The sequence below is a fragment of the Danaus plexippus genome, chromosome 27 (genome assembly GCF_018135715.1).
Source record: "Danaus plexippus chromosome 27, MEX_DaPlex, whole genome shotgun sequence".
NCBI classification, from domain to species: Eukaryota; Metazoa; Arthropoda; class Insecta; order Lepidoptera; family Nymphalidae; genus Danaus; species Danaus plexippus.
In genome coordinates, this window is record NC_083555.1 from 3,623,078 (window position 1) to 3,647,231 (window position 24,154).

The following is a 24,154-nucleotide window of genomic DNA, read 5'->3' on the forward strand; positions in this document are numbered from 1 at the left end:
GCATGCTTCATTGGCAGGTTTTTGTGTGACGTATCGCGACGTATTTTATAATTCGGTTGGAGTTGCTCACATACAACTATCTCATTTCACATAGTACCAAAAGAAAGGGATTGATAGAGAGCCGGTTGATGTTTTCGTGTCAGCCTTGTGCCCATTTACGAGGAGTAGGTAAAATCCGCCATCTTGAGAGTGGATTCAAGAATTATAGGACTTTTAGCGGAGTTAAGTGAATAGCCTTTGTAATTTTGTTATAAAATAGATAACCCTTCGAGCACTGTATAATATAGTAATATTTATAGAACGGGTTCGCGTTAAAGTCATCGATTGATGCGACATTGTATACCCGAAACGCCGAATTCTTTAGTAGTGTTTATGTGACAGAAGATACTGTAAGCTTTCTAATAGTTTTTTGCTAGTCTATTTCCGTTTTCAATCTCGACGATCGTTAGCATATACGTGAAAGTGAATCAGATATCGATATTGTGTCCGAGCTGTTAGTAAAAATATCGTTATGTATTTCTACGGGCGAAGATGCGGTTAGATGGGCGTAGTTGTGTCGTATCGGTTTGACGGCAAGTGGTGAGGCCTGAGGCTGGGCCGGTGAGGGCACGGCGAAGGGCCTCAGAGGATGCTAGGAGAGGCTGTTCTATCCAGAGGTGTAGTGAACTGGAATTGAAGGGAAGATGTCGACTACAATGCGGCCTACGCTGCAGACTGTGCCGGAGTCTCTGCCAGCGGACCACGTGACGGCTGCCCCGGCTCCAGCAACCACGACGACTACAGCACCGCCCTCGCAGCCGAGGCACCCTCGACCCATATTCAAGGTAAGTGATTCAACATCTGTCTTGTTAGAAAACTTGGCTGGCCTGCTAAAGAGCGAGAATAATTTAACTATTAATAAATTAAACGTCCAACATTTTACAATCTAATTTGCTCTAAACAGACCTGTTTATATCTAACATTAAATTAAGTAAAATTTCTTGGTAAATATTTTTATCATATGATAGTTAAGTAGAAAATAATTTTAACTGCTGAAAATGTATCAAAAGAGCGTATGTAGGCCGTTATTGTAATTCATGAATTGTATCTAAACGTAGAAAGTACTCTTTCTAAAATCCACTATACTCTAGACCTGCTTAGTATCAAGTAAAAAAATTATTAATTATATAAAATAAATATTATTACTTTCATATCTGTACATACCTTACAGCAGTAATATACTTAAATATATTACATGTACATTTTTAACTTTAATTATATTTTAATCCCATAGTAAATTGATTTTTTTAATTAATTATTTAATCTCAATATGAGTATAAGTTCAATGTAATTTTTTTTATATCATAAACCATAGTCACTTAACCCTTGTACACATAAATGATAGTAGTCGGTCTATTTAATCTGAATAATATATGACTAAGTCCATTTAAAAGCGTTTAATTAAAAATTAAAAAAAATAATTATACTATATATCCTGTATGTTATAACAAGCAATATTTGTTAATAAATAAATATCAATATGTACATTAATAGGTGAGAATTATATATGTTAGACAAAAGGGAAAATTAATAATTTTAAATATTTATAATAGTTAAAATATCATTATTGAAATGGATTTTAAAGTATTTAATATAAACAGAAATCAATATATTTTGATAATATGATGTTGATAATAATTACATTTATTATTAGTATTTCCATTAATAAATAAATATATTTTATTTTATTTTGAATACATTTTTTTCTATATCCTTTTCATTGGAGAGCAAAAGTTTACGATAAACTGCCAATGAATATATTTAAAATATTCAGCCAATAAAATATAAAAACTCCACACTGTCCTGTTTTTTGTATCAAATTACATGTCATAAAATTAAACAATCAAAGTAGGTGTGGGCTTTGTATTTTTATATATAAATATTGAAATTTTGTGTGTCATATGTGACAATACGTTATTGTAATTAATCAATGTTGTTTGATCAAGGATTATTATAATGAAAGTATAATGTTAAAACATATTTCCTTAGTGCAAATACTAAAATTTATTATTCATTACTCGGTATACAGGTTAAATAGATTATAATATGAAAATGATGGCATTTGGATATATGAAATGTGGAGAAAAAAAGACAAAATGTGTCCGTCATTAACATATCATTAACATGTCATTATGTCATTACCATAGGTGTGTACTGGCATGTTGTGAACATTTAAAGAACTGGCTTAGTATCGTATGAGTCACCGTTACATCATTCATATATATATATATATATATATATTGTATAATATTATAGGGAGAGGGACGATATAAGGAAAAGTTAAAATTACTATATGTAAAAATTTAAAAAGAGGTTTTATATATATTGATGGTATATGAAAAAATTTTTTTTTTTTCAATTTGTTTTATCAATTTATAACCAGCCAGGTTTTCTACAAGTTTTTATTCTTAAAGCTTCCAGCTGTTTCAAATGTGTATTGTTAAAATGTAACTATGTCGCATATGTGTCTATTTGAGTGTGTTTTTTTTCTGTTTCTTGTGTCCAAACTGTGTCGATGAATTGTCTGAAATCATATCAATGGTGAATACAAAAGAGTGTGTGAAATTCATTCTATGATTATAATTTTTTTACATATTAATATCGTAATAATATTTACAAATAACATTAAAATCTCTTTCTATTTTTGTTTTCATCTAAGAAACAACATAATTGTTTTATTTGTTAGTATAATAAAATGTTTTATAAATAACGTGTACCGATTCATAACTCTCTCTATTTTATGGCGTATTCGAAAATAAACTCGTTAGAGACGTTTTATTTATAAAAATATTGTGAATACGAAAGTTTTCGGAAGACTTTGCCGTTTCATAATTTATATGTACTTGGTTATGTCATGTTGCAAGAGCTAAAATTAACGTGTTGAGGAGAACTGCGTAAGAAGTCACTAGACTGTGATTGTTTTAGATCGGCTGAAAGGATAAGACTTGTGATTATGAAATGAAAAAAAAATATAAAATTACAACCAGCCAGGGTAACAAAAAAATCCAGCTAAGCTGAATGATGTTGTAAGAAAAACGGAGATATTTACGAACGTATAAATAAAGGAATCGATTTGAAAATAGAATGGTCCTCGTCGGTAAGGGATTTCTTTTATGAAAACAAATGGCGAAACGTTTATCTCGAGTGTGTTGAACCCGGTCTAATAATAGATACAAACAAGGTACACTGAAAACAGAACAACATGCCGAGAATGGCTTTAATTTTTGTATTAAAAAAAAAATATGTTCAAAATAAGGTTTCATGGAACGATTTCGTAAGTTTGCGATTGAGTTTAGATTAATGTTTTGAGTTTGTCGTCGATGTCTGTGTCATCGTAACTATCAAAGGCATGCCGTTTTTTGTCATTTTCAAGCCAATATCGTTTAGGTGTTTCTCATACGATGTTTGGTTAATATCGAAGAATTTAGGTCTTTCAAAATTACGTAAGGCATTTTTGGTTCATAACTCGATAAGGTGTAAATAAAAAGTAGGTATTTTTTCTTTAATTAAATTCAGTTATAGTCTAGACTAGTTAAATTTTATTCGTTCAGACTGTCTTGTCAAATTACTTTATCGAGGTTTCAAATCTCCTGAATACATGAGAAAATCCAATCATTCAACACTGTACAATATTTCAAACGCGTCTATCAATAGATATTGGTATATTTTGTCTACTAATTATATTATGATTTTGATATTTTAATTAACACCAGTTACGTCATACGTTGGTCTTAAAATGTTATATAGAGGAAAAAAAATATAAATGTATTATTTTTGCGATTATTACCTAAGTCATTAACAACAAATATGTGACAATGGTATTTTAATATGGAAATTTGTCTAACCTTTTTCATATTTTTATATAAATTAGAACGTAGAACGTAGCACGTCGATCCTGGGACGTGTGTCTGTGGGGCTCGCAGGATTATCATAACTTTAGGTTATATACACTTAGTTTTTAACACATAGGTTTATATTATGTTTGACCTACTTTAAAAAATATAACAGGACGTACTGACAAACATTATCATCTGACCTGCCCTTGATCAGGTTTGCTGTAAAGGAACTTAAACTTCAGGATTATGTAGATATAAAAAATAAAAACTAATATTAGAAAAAACTTATTTTCCATTAAAATATATGTTTATTATGTCTCGTTATAAGGGTGTGATATTTTTTATATGAACTGGTCGATGGACTATCATTTAACCTGATACTAAGTTGTGGAGCTGTAGAATATAGTAGGTGCCTTTTATCACAGTGATGCGCTATTTACTTCTTGACTTCAAGACTACTACATACTGTATATAGTGAGTCCTTTGCTGTTCTCATGAAGAAGGATTCCGTATCGCATCATCAGTATTCCAGGATGATAGACGTCCGTGAGAAGATTTGTATTAAATATTTTACAAAAATATCTCTTAACATTATTGACGGAATATTAACAAAACGTGAACCTAATAATTTATCTATTTCCTCAAAAGATTAGTTTCCTTTTATTTTTATTACGATCTATGTTATTCGAAACGTTATTACGTTTTGGATATAAATTTATTTTCGGTCATTCGTTTTGGGTCATTGACCTTGCCGAATAAGAAAATATAACAATAAATTTTTTTCATATAAATAGTTCATTCTTGTAATAAATTATTGGGATATTATTTGTTGTTAGTGATTTTAAGTGTACTTAAATATCTATCCTTTTTAAAATGACGACCGTACCAGTTATATACATTATGTTTGGAAATATAAATATGTTTTATTAGTATTATAAAAGAAGAAAAAATATACTATATATATAAATTTTTATAACTTGAATGAAACTAATATAATATTAATAGGACACAGCTGTCGGACACTTTCATCTCGTCTTCACGTGATCATTTGCTGTAAATTAATCGAAACGTCCAATAAATCTATATATAAAAATAAAATGTATTAGTTTTCCCGTTCAATAACTTGGGACGTTTCTACTGAATACATAATATCTTAGAAGCTACTTACCTTAATATATATTATATATATGAAAATGTGTAAGTAAGTTATGACCAACATATTTATTTTCGTACGAAATTAACATAGTTAACAAATATAGAATGATTTTAATAAGCCCATAGTAAAGTTATTTGCATTAATCACCTAGTTCTGAATTGTTATAGTTATGTGAATATTCGGCAAGGATTTTTTCATATAAATCCACCTCCGGTGTAAAGAACGAGTTAGATTTCTGTACCAGGTTAACTGTCCGAATGATGTGTCGCTGGCTTCACACGAACTAAATCTGACCTACTGGTGTAAAAAAAGAGAGACGTCTATGAATAATATAATATTTATTTTAATTAATATTGATTAAAATAATAAGTTGTGTATGTGTATATATATATTGTTATTTAACGTATTTATCTATCCGAGAAAGTATCAACGGGATATTGATCTAGTATTCGCATTTTGTATAAAATTGTACGTTTCATGTGTAGTGTAACGTAGTTTTGATTGATATATATATATGATTGAAACGTCATTGGATACGTGGTGAAAGGGTGGATGTGTTACCAGTTGTGTGATGTGTCAACACCGTAACAGGAGGTGATAGTAGGAACAACACCATGAACTTGAATTGATATGGGCAGCGCTTTCTAAAACATACATACACATTTACACACACAGATATATATATATATATATAATTTCATTTATATGTAACCTTGTGATCGTGAATTAATGATGTCTATGAGATTTGGTAAACTTTAGTACCCTACTTCCATATGTACTTAAACATTCTTAATCCACCCCTTTATAGAGATGTATTTACAGAATTAATAGATTTTTATATTATATATATATATATATATATTGTATCACAGAAATAGGTATAATTATCAACTTACCACTGTGCGTCGGAAGGCATTCTAAGTAATGACTAATAGTTTCTTAGGTCACATTAGAAGTCCTAGACGTGCTGTAAATAGTTATATATTATATATATATCTAGCTACTTGATTTGTATAATTAAAATTAATCAATTTTTGAATATATAGTTTACAATAGGAATTCGTCATTATTAATATTTCTCGCAAATATTACGTCTGTAATGCTCTCATTTTTTTACGTCTACTGACGCAATAACTCCGGCCCTTCTAACGCTAAACACCATTTCTTAACTACTATTGTATCATATTTCTTTATAATATTAACACTTGTATCGTAAATATTTTATTTTATATTAACATTTTCTACCCTTCCTCAGTAAATATTTATACATATACTACTTTTATAATGTATATGTATATATTCCTAGTATTCAATTAAATTGGGAATATGTTACTACCTATTTATGTACAAACACACACACACGGATCAATTCCGTATCACTACGTTCACGTTACGTCACATGTTATATATATAATGCTGTATGTGTGTTCTGCTGTGAAGCTGTACAACGATAGATCATATTCTCTCAGAGTGAATCTCAAGTTCAACGAGATATTAACAATATATATATTAAAAATATGTAAAATACGATTGATTCGACTCAGTCTAAGATATATATGTATAATATAAAGTTATTAGCAAATTCTTATATTAAATTACTAGCTCTAATGAATTTTAAATTAAAAATTAATTAAAATAAAATCCATTATATATAAAAAAAATACATTCTAAGTATCCGCATTATATTGTTAATGATTTAAATTTTAAAGCATAACTGTTTGTTAGTCAACAAGTATATTTAAGGTATATATTTAAAAAAAAAAATTGTGAGCAAAACCACGTTAAGGAGCTGTACATTCCCATCGTATAAAATAATTTAAGCATTATTTGAATCAATATAATATTATTTTTATGTTTACTTTTTAAATTAATACATGTACGAGTTTGGATGAATCTGTACGCTTAGTATAGGTTCGAATCGTCACTACCATACGGATCGTTAACAGTTTGTCATTGATAAATCCTGTCACATTACAGTATTCACGTAGGTCATTGAGTGAGAAACTGGCAAACGTTACGTGTGTAGTGTGAAAGTGCTACTTGGAATAAGAGTGAAAGGTCAAATGAAAATATATATGGGGATTGTGTAGGCAATATATTATTTTAAAAATTATTCATTTACTCAAATTACTCCTTAATATAAATTTAATTTCTAAGCGTTTAATGACTTATAATTATTACGTTAAAACTTTGGTTGGAATTAGTTGAGATTTGAATATTACTCTTGTTATTGGTTCACGGTGAACGTCTGTACTGTCCGTGTCGTGTTAGATGCGAGCTCGTACTTAGTTGTGATGACATGATCTTTATAGTGTGACTCACTCGGGTCAAGTTTACGACGCGAGATGAATCCCGACGCCGCGCGTTAGGATGCTGCATCATATCTGCGTAGGAAACACCTTTTCATATATGTATATAAGATATTACATATATCATATTACTTTGTTATAATATTTTTTTAAACTTTTAGGTATATATTGGTATGTATTTCTTACTTTTAATGAGATCCTGTAATTACCAAAACATCCAACTAATGATTGATTTAATTTATTTAATAAAAACAAGATATTTCATTACAAAATATGTAAAAAGCCATATACCTAAATTTTATTTCTTGTTAATTTATAGCCGTCATCAATGTACCGAATTGGTATTGACTATGGAAAATAGTATGTTTTAAGGCAATAACAATTACCAGTCACCAGTTGCAGGACGATACGTGACTACTTCAAAGATATAAAGGTACGCCTACCAGGCTATATTACAAAGTATTCTGATACTTATACAGTATATTATATTATGATAGAGAATTTTACGGCCATATATATATATATGTATATGAAAATATTAAATTATTAATATAGTTAGTTCATTGGGAACACAGTAATTGAATTATGCACTGTGTAACGAATACTGATTTATTTTATACACATACATCCACACACAATATATATATATTTGTGCGTATGTGTATATTTGAAGTATTTTTTCTAATGTTGTATTCAGTCAGCGTGTGTCTCCGTGGCCGTCTGCCAACGGTGCACTGCTGACGTCATCAATGTCATCGGCTTCCGGTCCTAATAATACACACACACACACACGCACTAGGTTATAATATTATCAAAGATTTATTTATTTCGGATATGCCAGTCCTGTCCCGGGTTCGATTCCTGGGCCTTCTCTGTATACACAAATAACTACATGTTTTGTAATTATATGGTCTTTCAATAACTCGTCCGTCGTAATTGGAGCCAGTTATAATATTATCATTATTTTAATATACACGTATGTTTCAGCTCGATTTTTTTATCATTTCAAAGGAATACTATTAAATATTAATCATACACTAGAACTTATGGTAAGGAGCTAGCTATGTCCTTGCGCATCTCAATATGTGATTACTGTAGGTTTCACGTAAATGATAAATAATCATTAGAGTGTTATAAGTCTGCCGTCCGCGTCGATGTCTCTGTGTATGTCTGTGGTATCGTAACCCTTGAATGCAGGGACCAATTTCGATGCGATTTTATTTATTTGGAAGTCGCTTTCCTTACATTGGTGATTCATGGCTATGTTTGGTTAATGTCGGTCCAGCAGTTTAAGAGTGCTATCTCTTTTTAACCGACTTCAGAAAGGAGGAGGTTTATCAATTTAATGAAGTAAGGCATCCTTTACGAACGATTGATTCCACGATAAAATGTTCTACGTCACGTGACATGTGTTTTTTTTTTATTTCGTTCACAAATAACAACGGAACTATTAGTAGTATTGCAAATATTTATCTAAGAATAATATTCAATATTTTTGATATTAATATTTATCTGATAACAGCCTGTGGATGCAGGTTTATGTATTTGAATCATTTAACTATAACGGATCCAGAGACGCCGAACACGTTGCAAAGGCGTTAGTCACAACGCGCTCGCGGCATGCGACGTCACGGAGACAGCCGAGTACTGGCGGAAACACACGAGCGTTGCCATCACAGATTATATACAACATATATATAATTAATTATTTATAATAATAAGTTTATTTGTATATCAAGACAACTACATCGCCAGATACTTTTAATTTATAGCAATAAATAATAAATTATGTTTCTGGAACTGAAGCTGAACAAGTTTCTATAGTTTATGCTATATCTACCAGTGAATTCCGTCATAACCGACACAGCCGTTTGAAAGGTCACCCAGAACCAAACAGTCAGGCAGAATTTGTTAAATACATATATATACTATATTGATGTTATGCTTACAAAAATTGGAAATCTTTTAATATTACAAACAGACAATATTTTATATTTATAAATGTTTCCAATACAATTAAACTTTTTTAATCACCTTACCCATATCGATGGTTACTGTAGAGTATAGAGTGATTTGGGTGTCTGTGTTAAATTTGTAAAACACAAAAATCTAGCTAAGAAGAGTCCGACAAGATTTTATTTTCTTCATTCAAAATGAATTTTCTAGAGAATTTTCATTTATCTTCGACTTGATAATACGTTGAATGCGCTGTACGAAATATCGAAAGTAATATATGTTTTATATATTTTGATGGAAGCATTACAACTTAGAATATATAATGTTTGTTTGTTTGGAATAGGCTGTGATAATTTCAAAAGTATTTTTGTCACAAGTTCTACAGACCCCTAAAAATATTTTGTGTCGTAGGAAAACATTGTCCTGAAAATTACGATGTTAAACGATTCCATATTATCTATAGAGATAATATAAAAACTCGAATGATATTCATTTTATATAGGACTTATACATATGTAGTCTCCGACTAGGACACATCGGATTCCCCGAAATGCTTCATTACGCCCACTATCGGGACATGATCATATGTGATGACGTCACCAGCCGCCGGTAGTGACGTCACCAGCTGCTACCTCAAGTTCTGTAAGTAGCGGGGTTAACGATCCGTGTAACGTAATGTATCGGTGTGTCGCTCGATCGAGCTTCACGTGCTGGTCTGCGGCCTGCGTTATGCGATACTATCAGTTGCTATTGTCTGTGTCACCTATATGGTTGGAAGATGTTGTTTCAATATATAAACACGTAATATATTCGGCCGAATATAATATAAGCGGCCGGACAGGCCGAATATCGTATAGTGAGCGAATATTCGTTACAAGCCTATTGTATATATATATATATATAATTGATATCTCTCTAGTAGTATTAATATATATTCTCTTAAGTATTACATTTTATACTACACTTTATTAGGATACCGTTATCCCTCGGGATGTTTGAATAAAAAAATTGTGTTAGCTGTGAGCACGTAAAATTTTATTAGATTCGTTTTACTAGTTTGTTTTCCTAAGAAGCATACTCATAGAAACTGTTGATTTTTTTAGAAATATTATTCTCTATATTTCGTGGTATTTATCTTAAACATTCCTATAGATATAAGAAACGATAATGAACATAAAAATTTCGTTAGGGAATTGTCGGTAATAATTATCATACCTCTTTTGGGTCAATGTTGGCTGTATGCTTAGTATTCATTACTTAAATTTTATTTTTCTGCATCAATGGCGATCTCCTTATACAGATGACCGTGTTAACCAGCTATGATCGACTAAGGAGAGGCTGTATGAATGACCTCAAAATTAAGTATTGGTACATTTAAATTACCCAACTTGGATCAATTTTAAGTATATCACAGGTAAATCATTTTTCACCAGTGACGTTTTAAACCTCAATAAATCGATATTGAATTCAAACGTCTGAAATATTAAATTTTTTTATATATTTTAAATGCTCGGAGGTTAAAAAATCTTCTAAATCGTGTTTAAAAAAAATATTTTCTTTAAACGCGATTTGGAATACGACTACGGCTACGACTTTATACAACGTAAGTAATGTTTATTTACAGTACCGTACCACTTTATTGTTATTAGCGCTCTCTAGTGTCGTAAAAATACACTACGTTCTACGACCGAGCTAGCTTCGATGCTATCAAGCAATTGCGCTACTGAATAATAGATGGCGCCAGTAGTACGCCCGGTTGATGCTTATTGATTCTATTTTATCTTGAGCGTTCACATATTGATTGTATTTGGCGATAGTTATGTTTGTTTAGCTATCTAGTATGTTGACTAAGATATGTTTTCAATGTTACCAGTATCGCTTGTACTATTATCATTGTTACACAATGACGGCTCTTGTTCTTATATACATATATAACTTGCTTATTGTTTCCTTTATGATATTCTTTGTTTTCGTTATATCATACCATCGACTCATGTGCTAGATATTTATGTTCAAATCACTATTCTCAGGTCTTGTTTTTTATTATCTATGGACCTTCCACAGATAAGAAACAAGTTTTTTTTTTTTGAATTTCATATGTAACGTAAACAGATTGTAAATTCATTACATTATAGCGCATGCCGTATGCTAATACCAAATCCGAGCCGCAAATTATCTGTCACTGGGATTATTGTCGAGCCGACGCGCGGCCATCTTGTTTCCTTCAATTGGATGATAGCGCGGGAGTTGCGTGTCAAGGTGACATATCAATAATGACCGTTACCGTTTGATGTTGACTGTTGCCTTATTATTTATAAACGATTTTAAATTTAAACTGTTCCGTTCCCAGGATTAAATGTACCTATTATTCGGGAGCCAGATTTTAAACTTGAGTTGTTACGTACGTGTTTATATATTTATTTCACACCACTCAGTCATTTCAATGTACGTTGATTATTATCTGCTTTAAAGTATTTCGTATTTATAAATGGTAATTTTCGCTCGTCGGAATTGAGATTTTTAACATGAAAGTATTTTACGATTATACATTTTCTAAGTAACAAATAATGTGCTTTTTTTATTAGGCATTATGAAATTATTTTTTATAATTTACAAGGATTTTTTTTTGTATTCCTGAGATTTAAATATTTTTTATATCCTTAACCGTTAATTTAATAAATCTATTAATTTATAAAAGGCATAAAGGGTTATTCTTTTTGCGTGCTATTTAGATAATAATGCAAGCGAATATAATTAAATAAAAAATAAGTATGATTTTTTAATTATTAACGTATTTTAATACATATTTAAATTAATTTATGATGCCATGTCAGTATTATTTAATATCTCGTTAGTAATTGAGTGGGATCCAAGCGTTTTAATGGGGACAAAAATTCCTTGAATTTCCTTAATTACGTAACTCATAAAAAAACTCTCTCGTCTCGTGTTTGAAAAACTTTGTCCCGATTCACTTGATTTGTTTCAAAGAATTAAATTCTCGTTAACATCAGCTAACTTGTCATATTTTGTTTGAACTACGTTCTCGTATGACACGTTATTATTTATTTAAATTTTAATTATATATATATATAATATTAGATAACACAACCGAGATGAGCATCAAGGAAGCTGTGTTAGGATTTAAATAGAAACAATATATTCGGATCCACTAACCGTTTTTTATTTTTTTAACTAGAAATTTTCAGCTCGTCTGCTCGTGATCACGGTTGCTGCAAAGTACCTGACCAAAACGTCGCGTCGGGAGTATGTAGTTGAGATAAAAATAAACGCGTATTACATCCGAAAATATTAGTTTCATTTAAACGATTACACGCGAAAGTGTCGGATCTCATTGCATTAAGATGTCTGCTCTATTGTCAGATGATAGATTAAGATGGTTTTTTTTATCGTAGATTCTGACAAACCCTATATTATATTCGTTTTCTTTTTAATATATGATACATAAATGTCAAACGTATTTTCTTATGATAATTTATATTTGTATATAATTTTTTTTATATATTAATTACTAAGGAGGTCTAATACATTTTGTTTTTTTTATTCTGTCATACAAATTTTTGATGAAGGCTTATACGGGATTATTTTTTTTAATTTCATATTTATATTTTAATAGTTAAAATGTATGCATGTTTTGATGAAAACGTTATAATGTACGTGATCAGAATTAACTGGGATCCTCGATATTTGACTATTTAATTGGTTACGGTTCGTTTCGATTCGGTTTAAATTATTAGTTATAAGATGTCTCAGAAAAATACTATACAATAACTTAATGAATGATATTTATATACCTATATAATATATTGTATACGTATAGTTTCTCGGTGTTATCAGATGTGGTCGTGTGTGTGTTTGTCTCGTAAGTGTTCAGATATACATATATCCTCAATGGGACGGTCGGCATATGATTGAAGTGTCCGGCAGGCGGCCTTGACAAACGTGAGGTAAGGTAGGGATCTCATTGGATAGGAGCCTGCGTAACAATTTTTGACACATCAGAGTACTGAGACTTTGATGATGAGTTATAGAACATTTCAATACATGATTATATATCATTTCACACGCTTTGGAAAAAAAAATCTTACAAATATATATATATATATATATATATATATATTGCGAGACAATCGGTTAGTTGTCCCTTCTGCCAATATCATATCCGCTCCGCTCCCATTTGTGCGCTACCTTAACATAGCAATGATAGTGTAGTGATTATATATACATCTCTGTTTATGTCAGATTCATATTTACTATTTAATTTTAAATTTAATATATGGTTTAAATTAGAATATTAAATTTAAACGACATACGTCAATATCTCTACATATATATAGACATTGCCTTTAATGTGTCGTATTTATTCTTAATTATAATTTAATTAAAACAACTCGAGTGTTTTGTCGGGGAACGCGAATGTCTTGAGATTTATATATATTAAGTAACATTTATGTAGACATTGTTGCTAAGAGCTTCTTCTACCTTGAATAACTTGTTGCTTAACAACCTTTTGCAAGATATGCTGATGATAATTGCTTTTAAAATCTTGCTCGAATGTTCAGTTATATAAATATAGTTAAATATATGTATAGTGCGAGTCAAATAATACTATTTTAGTAATAATAATTCCATATATATAATAGTTTATACGAGTGTATAGGTATGCTGTAATAATTTTAAATCAAACGTTAGTCAATTCGTTGCGTTAGTGTCCTACAATTCCAGTGTCGAGTTTCTCAACGTATTAAACATTCTGAGACTAATTTAAGCATCAGGTTTATAAGGTATTATTTGATCATTGAAACAGATGTATGGGATAAAAATATTTTTACATGAATAGGAACTAAATGATTGTGTTACTATAAATAATATGTAAAAAAAATATTTGTGTTATGTTTATATAAATTTTTTTTTATGATAAATATGTCATGGTCTACTGACAAGTAGACTTCTCTTAGTGGAGTAACAAATAAATTTAGTCTGACTGAAGACCTGGTAAGACCCTGACCGATCTTCCAGCACAACGCTAGTTACCTAATCAATGTACTGGATATATACATATATATGTATATATATGTAAACATGGGCTAATGAATTCGATCTGTCTATATTCATATAGGAATATAAATTATACTTGTATATATACTCTAAAAACGAAGTTCAACAGCTAAACTAAATACTTCCAGTTTCGTTGTTTTCCATTACATTTAAATACGATATATACTAATAGCCCTGTTTGTAGCAAGCCATCGGAATGTCTGTGTTTACATAATATTTTTTTTGCTAATCGTACATCTTATATATATAAACAATTAAGTTGTTTGATAGCGGAATAACAAAAATATATTTAAAACATAAATTCTTGTATTAATTTGATATAAAGATATAAAATAATTTACAATTCGTACCGAACTTTGAATAATCTCGTTCATGCCGCGTCTGCGGAATCAGGAAAAGGATTTTCATTTTCAGTAACGCGGTCCGCCGTCTGACTGCGCCGCCTCGGACATTATTTATGGGACTTAAAACCCCCTTTTCTTTGTCTTTTTTGTTGTTTTAATCCTGGAGCGTTATAGAAAACTAGACGTGAGCCATTCAGTCCGTAGTTATATCTGTAATGTCCACGGATTTGTTCTGAGACTGTTTTATGATTACCTGTTTAATGATTATAATATAATATAATATTTATTGATATATATATAATTACGTGTTAAATTATCTGTGTCATTTTTGCAGATGAAATATATATTTCTTTCTAGATTTATTTTTTAATTTTGTTACGTAACTTTTAGGAGTAATCAAATTTTTACTTATATATATATATGTGTGTGTCTTTTAATACAAAGATAAATTTTTAATTTTCACAAACCTTCAAATTAATCTCTGTTCTGATTAGATTTTCATAAAGGCTTCTTATTATTATATGAAATTAATTTTCTGTATAAATTATGTCATGCCGTTGAACGTCGAGCGTTCGTAAAATTTTAATTATTTTGTTATTTACTAATTAACATATTATCTGCTTGTTGGGATAAAGATTAAATCTGTATTCTGTAACCAGTGGTTATATTATAAGGATAATTAAAAAATATATAGATTTAATATTGTAATTGTATTTAAATATTAAATAAAAATCAGCTGACTATATACAAACGTACATAGATATGTGTATTATAAGTGTACAACCAAAATAAATCAAAACAAGCTGGGCGTGGCATCAGCGTTGGTAGACCTAGCCTCAGTCGTAAGTCGCCAGTCGACCATAGCACATGTGCAGTGTTGTTCTGTGCCGATCTGTGCTCATAGTTTCTGTGCTGTGTTCGGTGTTTAACGTGCCCTGTGCTGTGTGTAAAGTGCACCCTCAGCCGGTCTTAGTGAAGACCAGTCCACCGGAGGGTTATCATATTATAATCATACATCAGTTAAATTAGGACGGTTCGTATTGCAATGATAATGTTAAGCGGATAGTGTCGGACCGGTTCGCTTTTGATTTTTTCGTATTTTTGATTGTATTTTTATATCAAAAATTCTTTATATATATTTTTTGTGTTTGACATTCCGTTGAAATTGAGTCATGATATAGGTTTTTAATATAACAATAATCGTATTTAAATTTTTTCAGTTCAAAACGTCTTAATTCTGTTTGCTGTTCATAAAATTTAAATGTATCAGTCGTAGTATTTTTCCTTGTGTTATCTTTCGACGTCCGTTTCTTTGGCTGCTGGAGATCACACGTGATATATTTTTATCTCGGAAAATTATGTGTAATTTATATATATATGTATTTATAATGAATAACAATTATTTTAATGCAACAGAATCTTATGTTGCACGTGTATTGTAGATCGGTATGTTTACTAAATAGTTCTCAGGAAGCATATCTTTGACTCGACATGCTTTAAGTTTCTTAGAAGTCGAGATTTACATACGTCGTTCTTAAAATAAATAAATACTTTATTAAATGTAAAATTTGAGTAGATTTCGTATGTATATTTTTAATCAATTTATTAATATAACGGAGTGTCACTTCATTCACAGCGTTATTAAACGAGAAGCGTCTAATTTGATGATATTTTAGTTTATACATAATTATTCAATTTACAAAACAATATTTTTAATATTTTTTTTTTTAATATTTAATTAGGTATCACAATCAATTCGTATAGTTTGTAGTGTAATCGGATGTCGTATTCGGACTCGGGTCGTGTTCATTATGAAGTCAGTTTTAACGCCATATTAACAAATGTATAAAAATATATAATCTGTCATATTGTTTTTTCATTCATGAACTTTAGATATAACTGACATTTATGAAGCTACAAATTTATTAACGTCGTTGAAGAGTATACTAGTTTACCTACGGTCTTGTTATATAGAATAATACGTATTGTACTTAAAAATATAAAGATAATGTGTTACGTACACGTACATAGAAGTTACGAATGGCAACACTGGACACGTTTAAATTAATTATCGAGAATCACGATTATTATGAATATTCAATTACTCGTAAAAACTCTTTTTTTCAAACATGCAGTACGGATTGGATGTCAATGTTTATGTTTCGTCTTAATATTCCTCATCGTACTCATCGAAGTCATCACATTCATCGGTACCTGGTCACCAACCAGCGGTTCCACGTACACCGTCGCCTATGCTGTCGCACCATAATAGGACGATAGATATTCTAACTCATATAGCATTCAAAACAACGCCCGTGCCACGCATCCACTCGCCATCTTGAATACCATACACTATATATACATATTAATGTTAGTTTTTTAATTTGTAATATGAATGCTTTATAAATAAAATGATTAGGATCCACAGCATACAGCTTCACGAAGACACACTAATGAATAGATTTTATTATTACTCAAAAATTTTTTATTGTCGTCTAAAATTACTCTTACATTTCAAGTTTTTTTATTTAAAGAAATGACTATTGTTATAAGTTGGTACTGAAGGTGCATTGATGTATATATGTGTGTGTGTGCGTGTGTGTCTGTGTGTGTGTACATAGTAAAACGAGATTTTCACAGTTTGAAATGTTCTGATTGATGTCTGAACATCTATATATATTAGAAATATTTAACCGATCTGAGATCATATGTGAATGATATTGTCTTATATATCTGGCATCGTCACACCAGCTTATTGTACGCGCGGTGGTTTTTTTTCATATCTTAAATCACACCCGTCCTTAAAAACGTCCGTCTCAAATATGCCAGTATGACAGCACATTTATCGGTTATGGTAGTTTTATTGCTCGGTATAATTAAATTCTTTAACTAATTACCTTGTTTATGACTCAGGAGGAGGAGTCATAAACAATCATGAGGAGTCTTAGATTTTATTGCCCAATTCAGTTGAAAATGTTTTTTTGTATTATAATATATATATATATTGATTTGTAATAATGAATAAATATAAGCAAGTTTTAGTTACTTACTTGTTATTTAGTAACATTAGTACGTTATAAGTAATCTACATATGTATGTGTAACTTACGTTGAGGGCGTTGGTTAGAATAATATTAGATTTAATTTGTTATTGTAGTGCTTAAAGGTAATTTGTAACTAACAGTTTAGGTTGTATTTTTTAAGGTATGAAGAACTTTATTTCTCATAAGAATTTACATTCACTTACAATGAGATACAATGAACATTTCTATACATTTGCAAAAAAATATAGTTTTAACATCTGGGCCATTGGATATAAAAGGCTTCCTTTATTTACTATAGCGAGGATATTAAATTGATTAAATGATTGTATTTTATATATATATATATATATATATTTTTTTTTTTTTTTTGGAGAAAGTAAATAGTTTTTGTTTGTCCGTAAAATCCGTTTAGCATAACGGATGGATGTTATCGCTTGATGAGTTTTTTTTACTTGTCGCGGGTGATTGAAGCCAGTTTTTTTATTTATAACAAAAGTATATCTGCATTGAAGAGCGGAGTCGCGTGAAAATGGTCGTTAAGAAAATAGTAATTCTTTATACTTGAAATATGAAAGTGGTCATAGGTTTTATTGAAACTTATAACACAGGTTAGCGGGAAACTTAAACAATAAGTTACGAGGCTTGTGTATGAGAAAGCGGTATAGATAAGATATTTTTTGTGGCTTATTAATTATTTGTGACAAACTGATAGCCAAGAGCCAACCGGAAATAGCAACAGTTATGTGAGGCTAATATCTTAACATTGGATGCCAATGTAGTGTACACGGTTATTTTTGTCTTCTGTGTAATATATATGACAGTATATTAAAAAAGTTATATTCAATCAACAACTATGAAATTCCTTCACCATAAACTTTGATTTTCCTATATCCGGATAATATGAAATTATTTTATAGTATACAATACTATTCTTGAAATTACATCGGGATTTTGAACCCTATATACATCAAAATTATTTTTTTTTTACAAATATAATAAGTTCCTAACTCCACTGGGAAATGTCGGAGTACAGCAGGATGTTGTTCGTATGTTTCATACATTGTAACATGTGGTCGGTGCTTTATGTGTGAAATTAGTGCTGTTAGTAGTTTCTTACAGATATTTCTAGTTCGACTTTCCTTATTAACAGCGTGATTCATACATTATGTTGTATGTATGTTCCGTTTGTACGCATTGATGTAGTAAATTTTTTATGTCTCGTTTGTTATTGAGACAATTTGTTCGTATTAAAAAATACCAAGAATCCTTGTTTGGTAGATTTAATAAAAACTACCAGTTTTATATATTTACTTACTCACGTTTCAGAAATATATTTGCTCTTTAAATACTCGTGAAATTTTTAAAATTTGGTAATGTTGTCTTCCGTAGTTAAATTGGTTCGAGTAATAGTGTTTAGTGTGAGATGCGTGGGATGAGATGAATCACGCAGCATCTTAACTGTGACATGCTCCAATTATATAATAACAAGAGATACATTGACACCACTGAGTTATATAACAGGAATTTTATACTTTAAAAGATTAAGGAATTTCGTTGACATGTCAAAGATTATAAAAGACTAGATCGATTGTGATAAATACTTATATTTTGATCAGTCATGACCAGGAAACAAATATAATATGAATATATTATACAAATTACTACATATTTTAAGATATAATATTTAACTTGATTCTTTAAAACTAGTAAAACATTCAGCGGTTCTAGTTTTTCGTTTCGGTTAGTGTGTTAAATCAAACTTTTAATAGTTTTGTACGTAAATACGTAACGTTGTTGGTGTTTCGTGTTGTATTTGAGTTGCTCTCGTTAATTAGTTTATCACCAATCGATAGAGGTTTCGCTCTACATTCAACACTTTGATAATCCAGTATCCTTAACTAATGGGATACTTTCCGTTTGACTATGGAAATATTATTTAGTATATAGAGTAATCATTGATAATTAATATTCAGAGTATTGTCTTTAACACAACTAGTTGTACCCTCGACTTGGTTAAATCTGAATTTGCTCAGAAAATGTATGTATATCAAGCAACTTCATAGTATATATAATAGTGATGCTGTCCTGACTTGAACGGCACGGAATATCGGGATAAAGTATGGCATACTTGTTATTGTGATATGATCTATAATATTTAAAAGTTTCATTAAAATTGATACAACAGTTTTTGCATGGAATAGTAAAGAACATCAAAATACACTTAAACCTACGTTCGACGTTAGTAAGGATTTATATTACATAGTGAATCTGCATTCTTCACAGACATCTGTTGAGTGATCTGTCGAGGACACGAGGAGATGACGTCACTACATACACCTTTGACTTATAATTTATAATAATATATAATGTGTGTCTGTGTGGGTGTGTGTGTATGTGTCTTGTAAGGAGGCTTCACGTTTGTTAAAACATTGCCAGCTGTTAGTGACGTGTCTGTTAGATATGTAACTCTACGTTATACGTAAAGTATGCTTGATATTATTTTTTTCTTTATGGTTCATTATACTATGTATATATCGAGACAAAACTCGTTCCGTTATAGTAAAACATACAAGATGAAGCCGTCTCTAAGGTTGTATGGCGATGTGTATCTGGAACACATCCCATTTAGCCGGTGAGTCGTCCAGAATGTAAGGGGATGAGGTTTCTCAGCCTCCGGCGAGATTCCTCTCGTCATTCAAACGTCCCAAGTAAACCCATCCAACCACAGACACGGCTTTTCTTTGGTAAACTACTCTGAAGATACGTTCAGGATTCGATTTGCTTCTAAATTGAATATTTAGTCTTCCAGTACTAATAGAAATAACATTACTTTTATGTTTATTTGTAAGATATTCGCGTGTTTTATTTGAAACGTAACCAAGGTTTTCGGATGTCATCTATGAGTTTACGACAAACAAAAAGACTAATTGACAGACATTTACATCACGCCTGCCCGTGATCGCGGTTGCTGTAAAGGAACCGAAACGTCTGGAACATTAGTTATAAAATAATATAAAACTCGTTGTATTCGAAAAGCATTGTTTAATATATTTTTTCATAGAGGCGTAAGTTTCGATCTTAAGATATTCTCATGGATATAATGTTTTTTTTTCATACATCTGACCTTCAGAATATATCATACGAATTTGAATATATTTTAATGAAATCGAAAAGTATTATAAATTATTAATGTCCTGATCAAGGTCGTTTTTTCAAACGAGTTTTTTTCTATTACAGTACAGTCTTCGCGTACACGATTTTTCTAATGATGAAACAAGTTACTTGGCGTGATCTATATTAATATGAGCGGTCATTTGTATTAATTCAAAGTTATATGTATATAAATATATACACTAGTTTTTGCCGTCGACTGCGTCTCAGAGAGATATGTGTAAAGTATGTTCAAAGAATACGTATAGTAAATTTAATTATGGCTTTTGCTTTTAATATAACCTGGATGAAGACTGCAGCGCCATCTGCCGGGATGATTTTTGAATTTTATTTATCCGAGGCGCAGGTGAAATGCACACGAAAATAAACATCCAAATCGGTCCAGCCGTGTAGGAGTTTAGTGACGTACATACTTCCAGTAGAATTATATATATATATATATATATATATTCATTGTCTAACTTTATCTTATTCACACAAGTTTTGAAGTAATTTTGACTAAACAAAATTTTAATTCTTAACAGTATAGCCGCGAGCAATACGATAAGCGTTTGAGAAGATTACTATGATATTTTTAAGTTTCCAGTCGTTTAAGACACTCGACAGTCAGCTTTTGCGATATTTTTCCGCTATTTAATTTTTTGTCATTGATCTTATCCTCATTTTTTTTATAGCACTATATATATATATATATATATATATATATATTGTTCTTACATTAAATGTCAAGTTACTCTTAAATCTGTTTGCGTAAGTTTCAACTTTGACATCGGTCAGTGAGTAAGTCGTTTTTTCAATGCAGTTGCTTTTGAAAGATTACAAAATAATTACTTGTATTTCTTTGTTTTATTTCTAAATCTTTTACACTTTAATTAACTAATATTGAATAATAAAGCTCGAAAATTTAAATGCTTTTTTCTATGAAATGTGTATTTTTATCGTTCTTTTTTTTCATAAATCTAAGTATACGAGATATATATTTACTAATTATGTCATTTATACGTACGTATCTTATTGTTCAGTATAGTAATATAATTGATTTTTGATAAAAATATTTTTTTATTAATTTCAATTGTAGATGACATAATTCGTATTAAAAAAAAATATTATACTACGTTTTTATATTGAAAATTCATTTCGTTTTGTCTACTTGCCATGTCTAATTTGTTGTCAAGTGATTAGTGTGTTCTTTAAAGAGAATAATCAATAAGTAATTAGAGTATTTAATTATAATCAAGATCAAAGAGCATAGTTTTATAATTCACGCCATCTAGGAGAAATAGCTGGCGTCGAATGAGGTTCAAATATCAGTAACGTTTCTCAAAGCGGGCCGTCATTAAAATATAAAAGCCCTGGCTACAGCCGGCTCTGTGACTCTAATTGGATGCTGCGCAATCATCTGCTATGCTTATCTAGGGTTAGCACACACGGACGACAAGCCGTGTCACGTCCGAGGCGTTCGCATCTAATTTATTCATGACGTTGGTGAAGATGTCTTGGTCGCTGTCGATTTTGCAATAATATTTTTGTCGCTCGTACGTTCGTAGCCTTATTTGAAGCTAATTGCTATCTTAGTTCCGTCGTTGTTCTGAGAATTGTGTTTTGTTTTTCTATTTCATAGTTGCTCATACATTTAATTTTTCCTGTACGCAATGTTATTTGTATATTAATATATGTATTTGTTACAAGTTACGTCTGTGTGATTTGTTTATATTAAGATGCTGCATTTATTTGCCCTGACCGTGAAATAATGTAAATATTGAACACTCGATATAGTCTAGGAGACAATTTTTGAGTCGTATTTTATTTGGGATTTTCATATAATATTTATATTATAAATAAATATTAAATTAATTATTATTGTTTATTGTAAAAGAGAATAACATAAGTATTCACTATTCAAATTACTATGCACTCAATGGAATGGGTTACAAACGAAAATATTTAATTTTTTTTAAACGTATATATGTATATACATTTTCAATTGTAAGACCTTTGTTCCTACAACTATAAAATAAAACAGCTGATTGTTTCAAAATAATAAGTACGACAATTTCGTCACTCATTTATTAAACTATATCTATATGTTTTTTATTGTAATGTGTTTGTATGTTAGTTCCGAAAACTGCCTGAATTGATGGCATTACGTCCTATAATTGATGATGTAATCTTATATCAGATAATCGCCCACTGTATAACATATGTGCTATTATATTAATAACTGTTTTTTCCCATTAAAATATTTATAAATTAAAACCTTGCTTGCTGTATTAGTTGGTGTATAATGCATGAATATTTTTCTATATATTAAATAAAATTCAGTAATACAATGACACTATTTATTTAATTATATCTATAGATATATTATAAATAACATGTTTACGGGACGTTGAGATGTATTGTCATACTTTTATCAGCCTCCGGTGTTGTGACAGCAGGTGACAGTGTGGAGGCCATTGTCATGTTGTATCTTATCTCACCTTCTGGGAATAACTCGGATTACTCGTAGCTCGCTAATGGCTCATGACTCTGTTTGTGTTATACTTTATTAGGCCAGTTCATGTTCCATGTTACAACGCATTGTAATTCAGTGCTGTCGTTAGATTTATTAAAATTTATTATCCCATGTATTTGTAAATTTTGATTTAGACTAACATTTCGAAGACGTTTGTTATGAATGAAAAATTATATTTGAGATGTGAAAAACTTTTTATAATGAGTTGTTTAGATGTCACAGATTTATGTATTACTATTTCGTCTTATTGCTAAACAGAAACATAAAATAATATACTAACACATTGAAACAATACAAGATTTTTCGTAATCTACAAACTATATATCAGTTAATTTATTGTCTTTAAGTATATATATAATTATCCTGTATGATCAATTGTGTCATATGTGTACTTATGACATAAAATATCTGTAATAAATTTATAGGACTTGTATCATTTCAGTCTCCAAATGCATGTCGTTGTGTTCACGCTGAATATATAATACGGTGTAAATATAGCCTTATCGTGTAACATGAATGGATTAAGAGAAAGATTTCAACCAGTTTAAGTTTGCATAGTTGATAATATGAGCTTGGAAGTTTTGAAATTTTTCATTAATAATATTTTTGTCACACGATGCTGCCAAATTTTGTATTTTTTTTTATGACAAAGGGGGCTAACGAGCAGACGGACTACCTGATGGAGGTAGTACCGTTGCCCATGGAATTG

At 30.3% G+C, this 24,154-nt stretch overlaps 1 protein-coding gene across 4 annotated transcripts in view; it reads left to right on the forward strand.

The window, feature by feature from the left end:
- The first annotated feature begins 89 nt into the window (after window positions 1–89).
- The window catches only part of LOC116775587 (serine/threonine-protein kinase MARK2-like), an 85,700-nt gene continuing 61,635 nt past the window's right edge, over window positions 90–24,154 (forward strand). For 3 of the 4 annotated variants that reach the window (XM_061524996.1, XM_061524995.1, XM_061524997.1), the window contains exon 1: window positions 15,553–15,749. Coding sequence is in view for 1 of the 4 variants with exons in the window: in XM_061525001.1 (XP_061380985.1) it covers window positions 684–824 (141 nt within the window). In the remaining 3 variants the exon portion in view is untranslated. Of the gene's footprint in view, window positions 825–15,552; window positions 15,750–24,154 lie in introns of those variants that run through there. The other variant, XM_061525001.1, reaches the window with a different exon arrangement.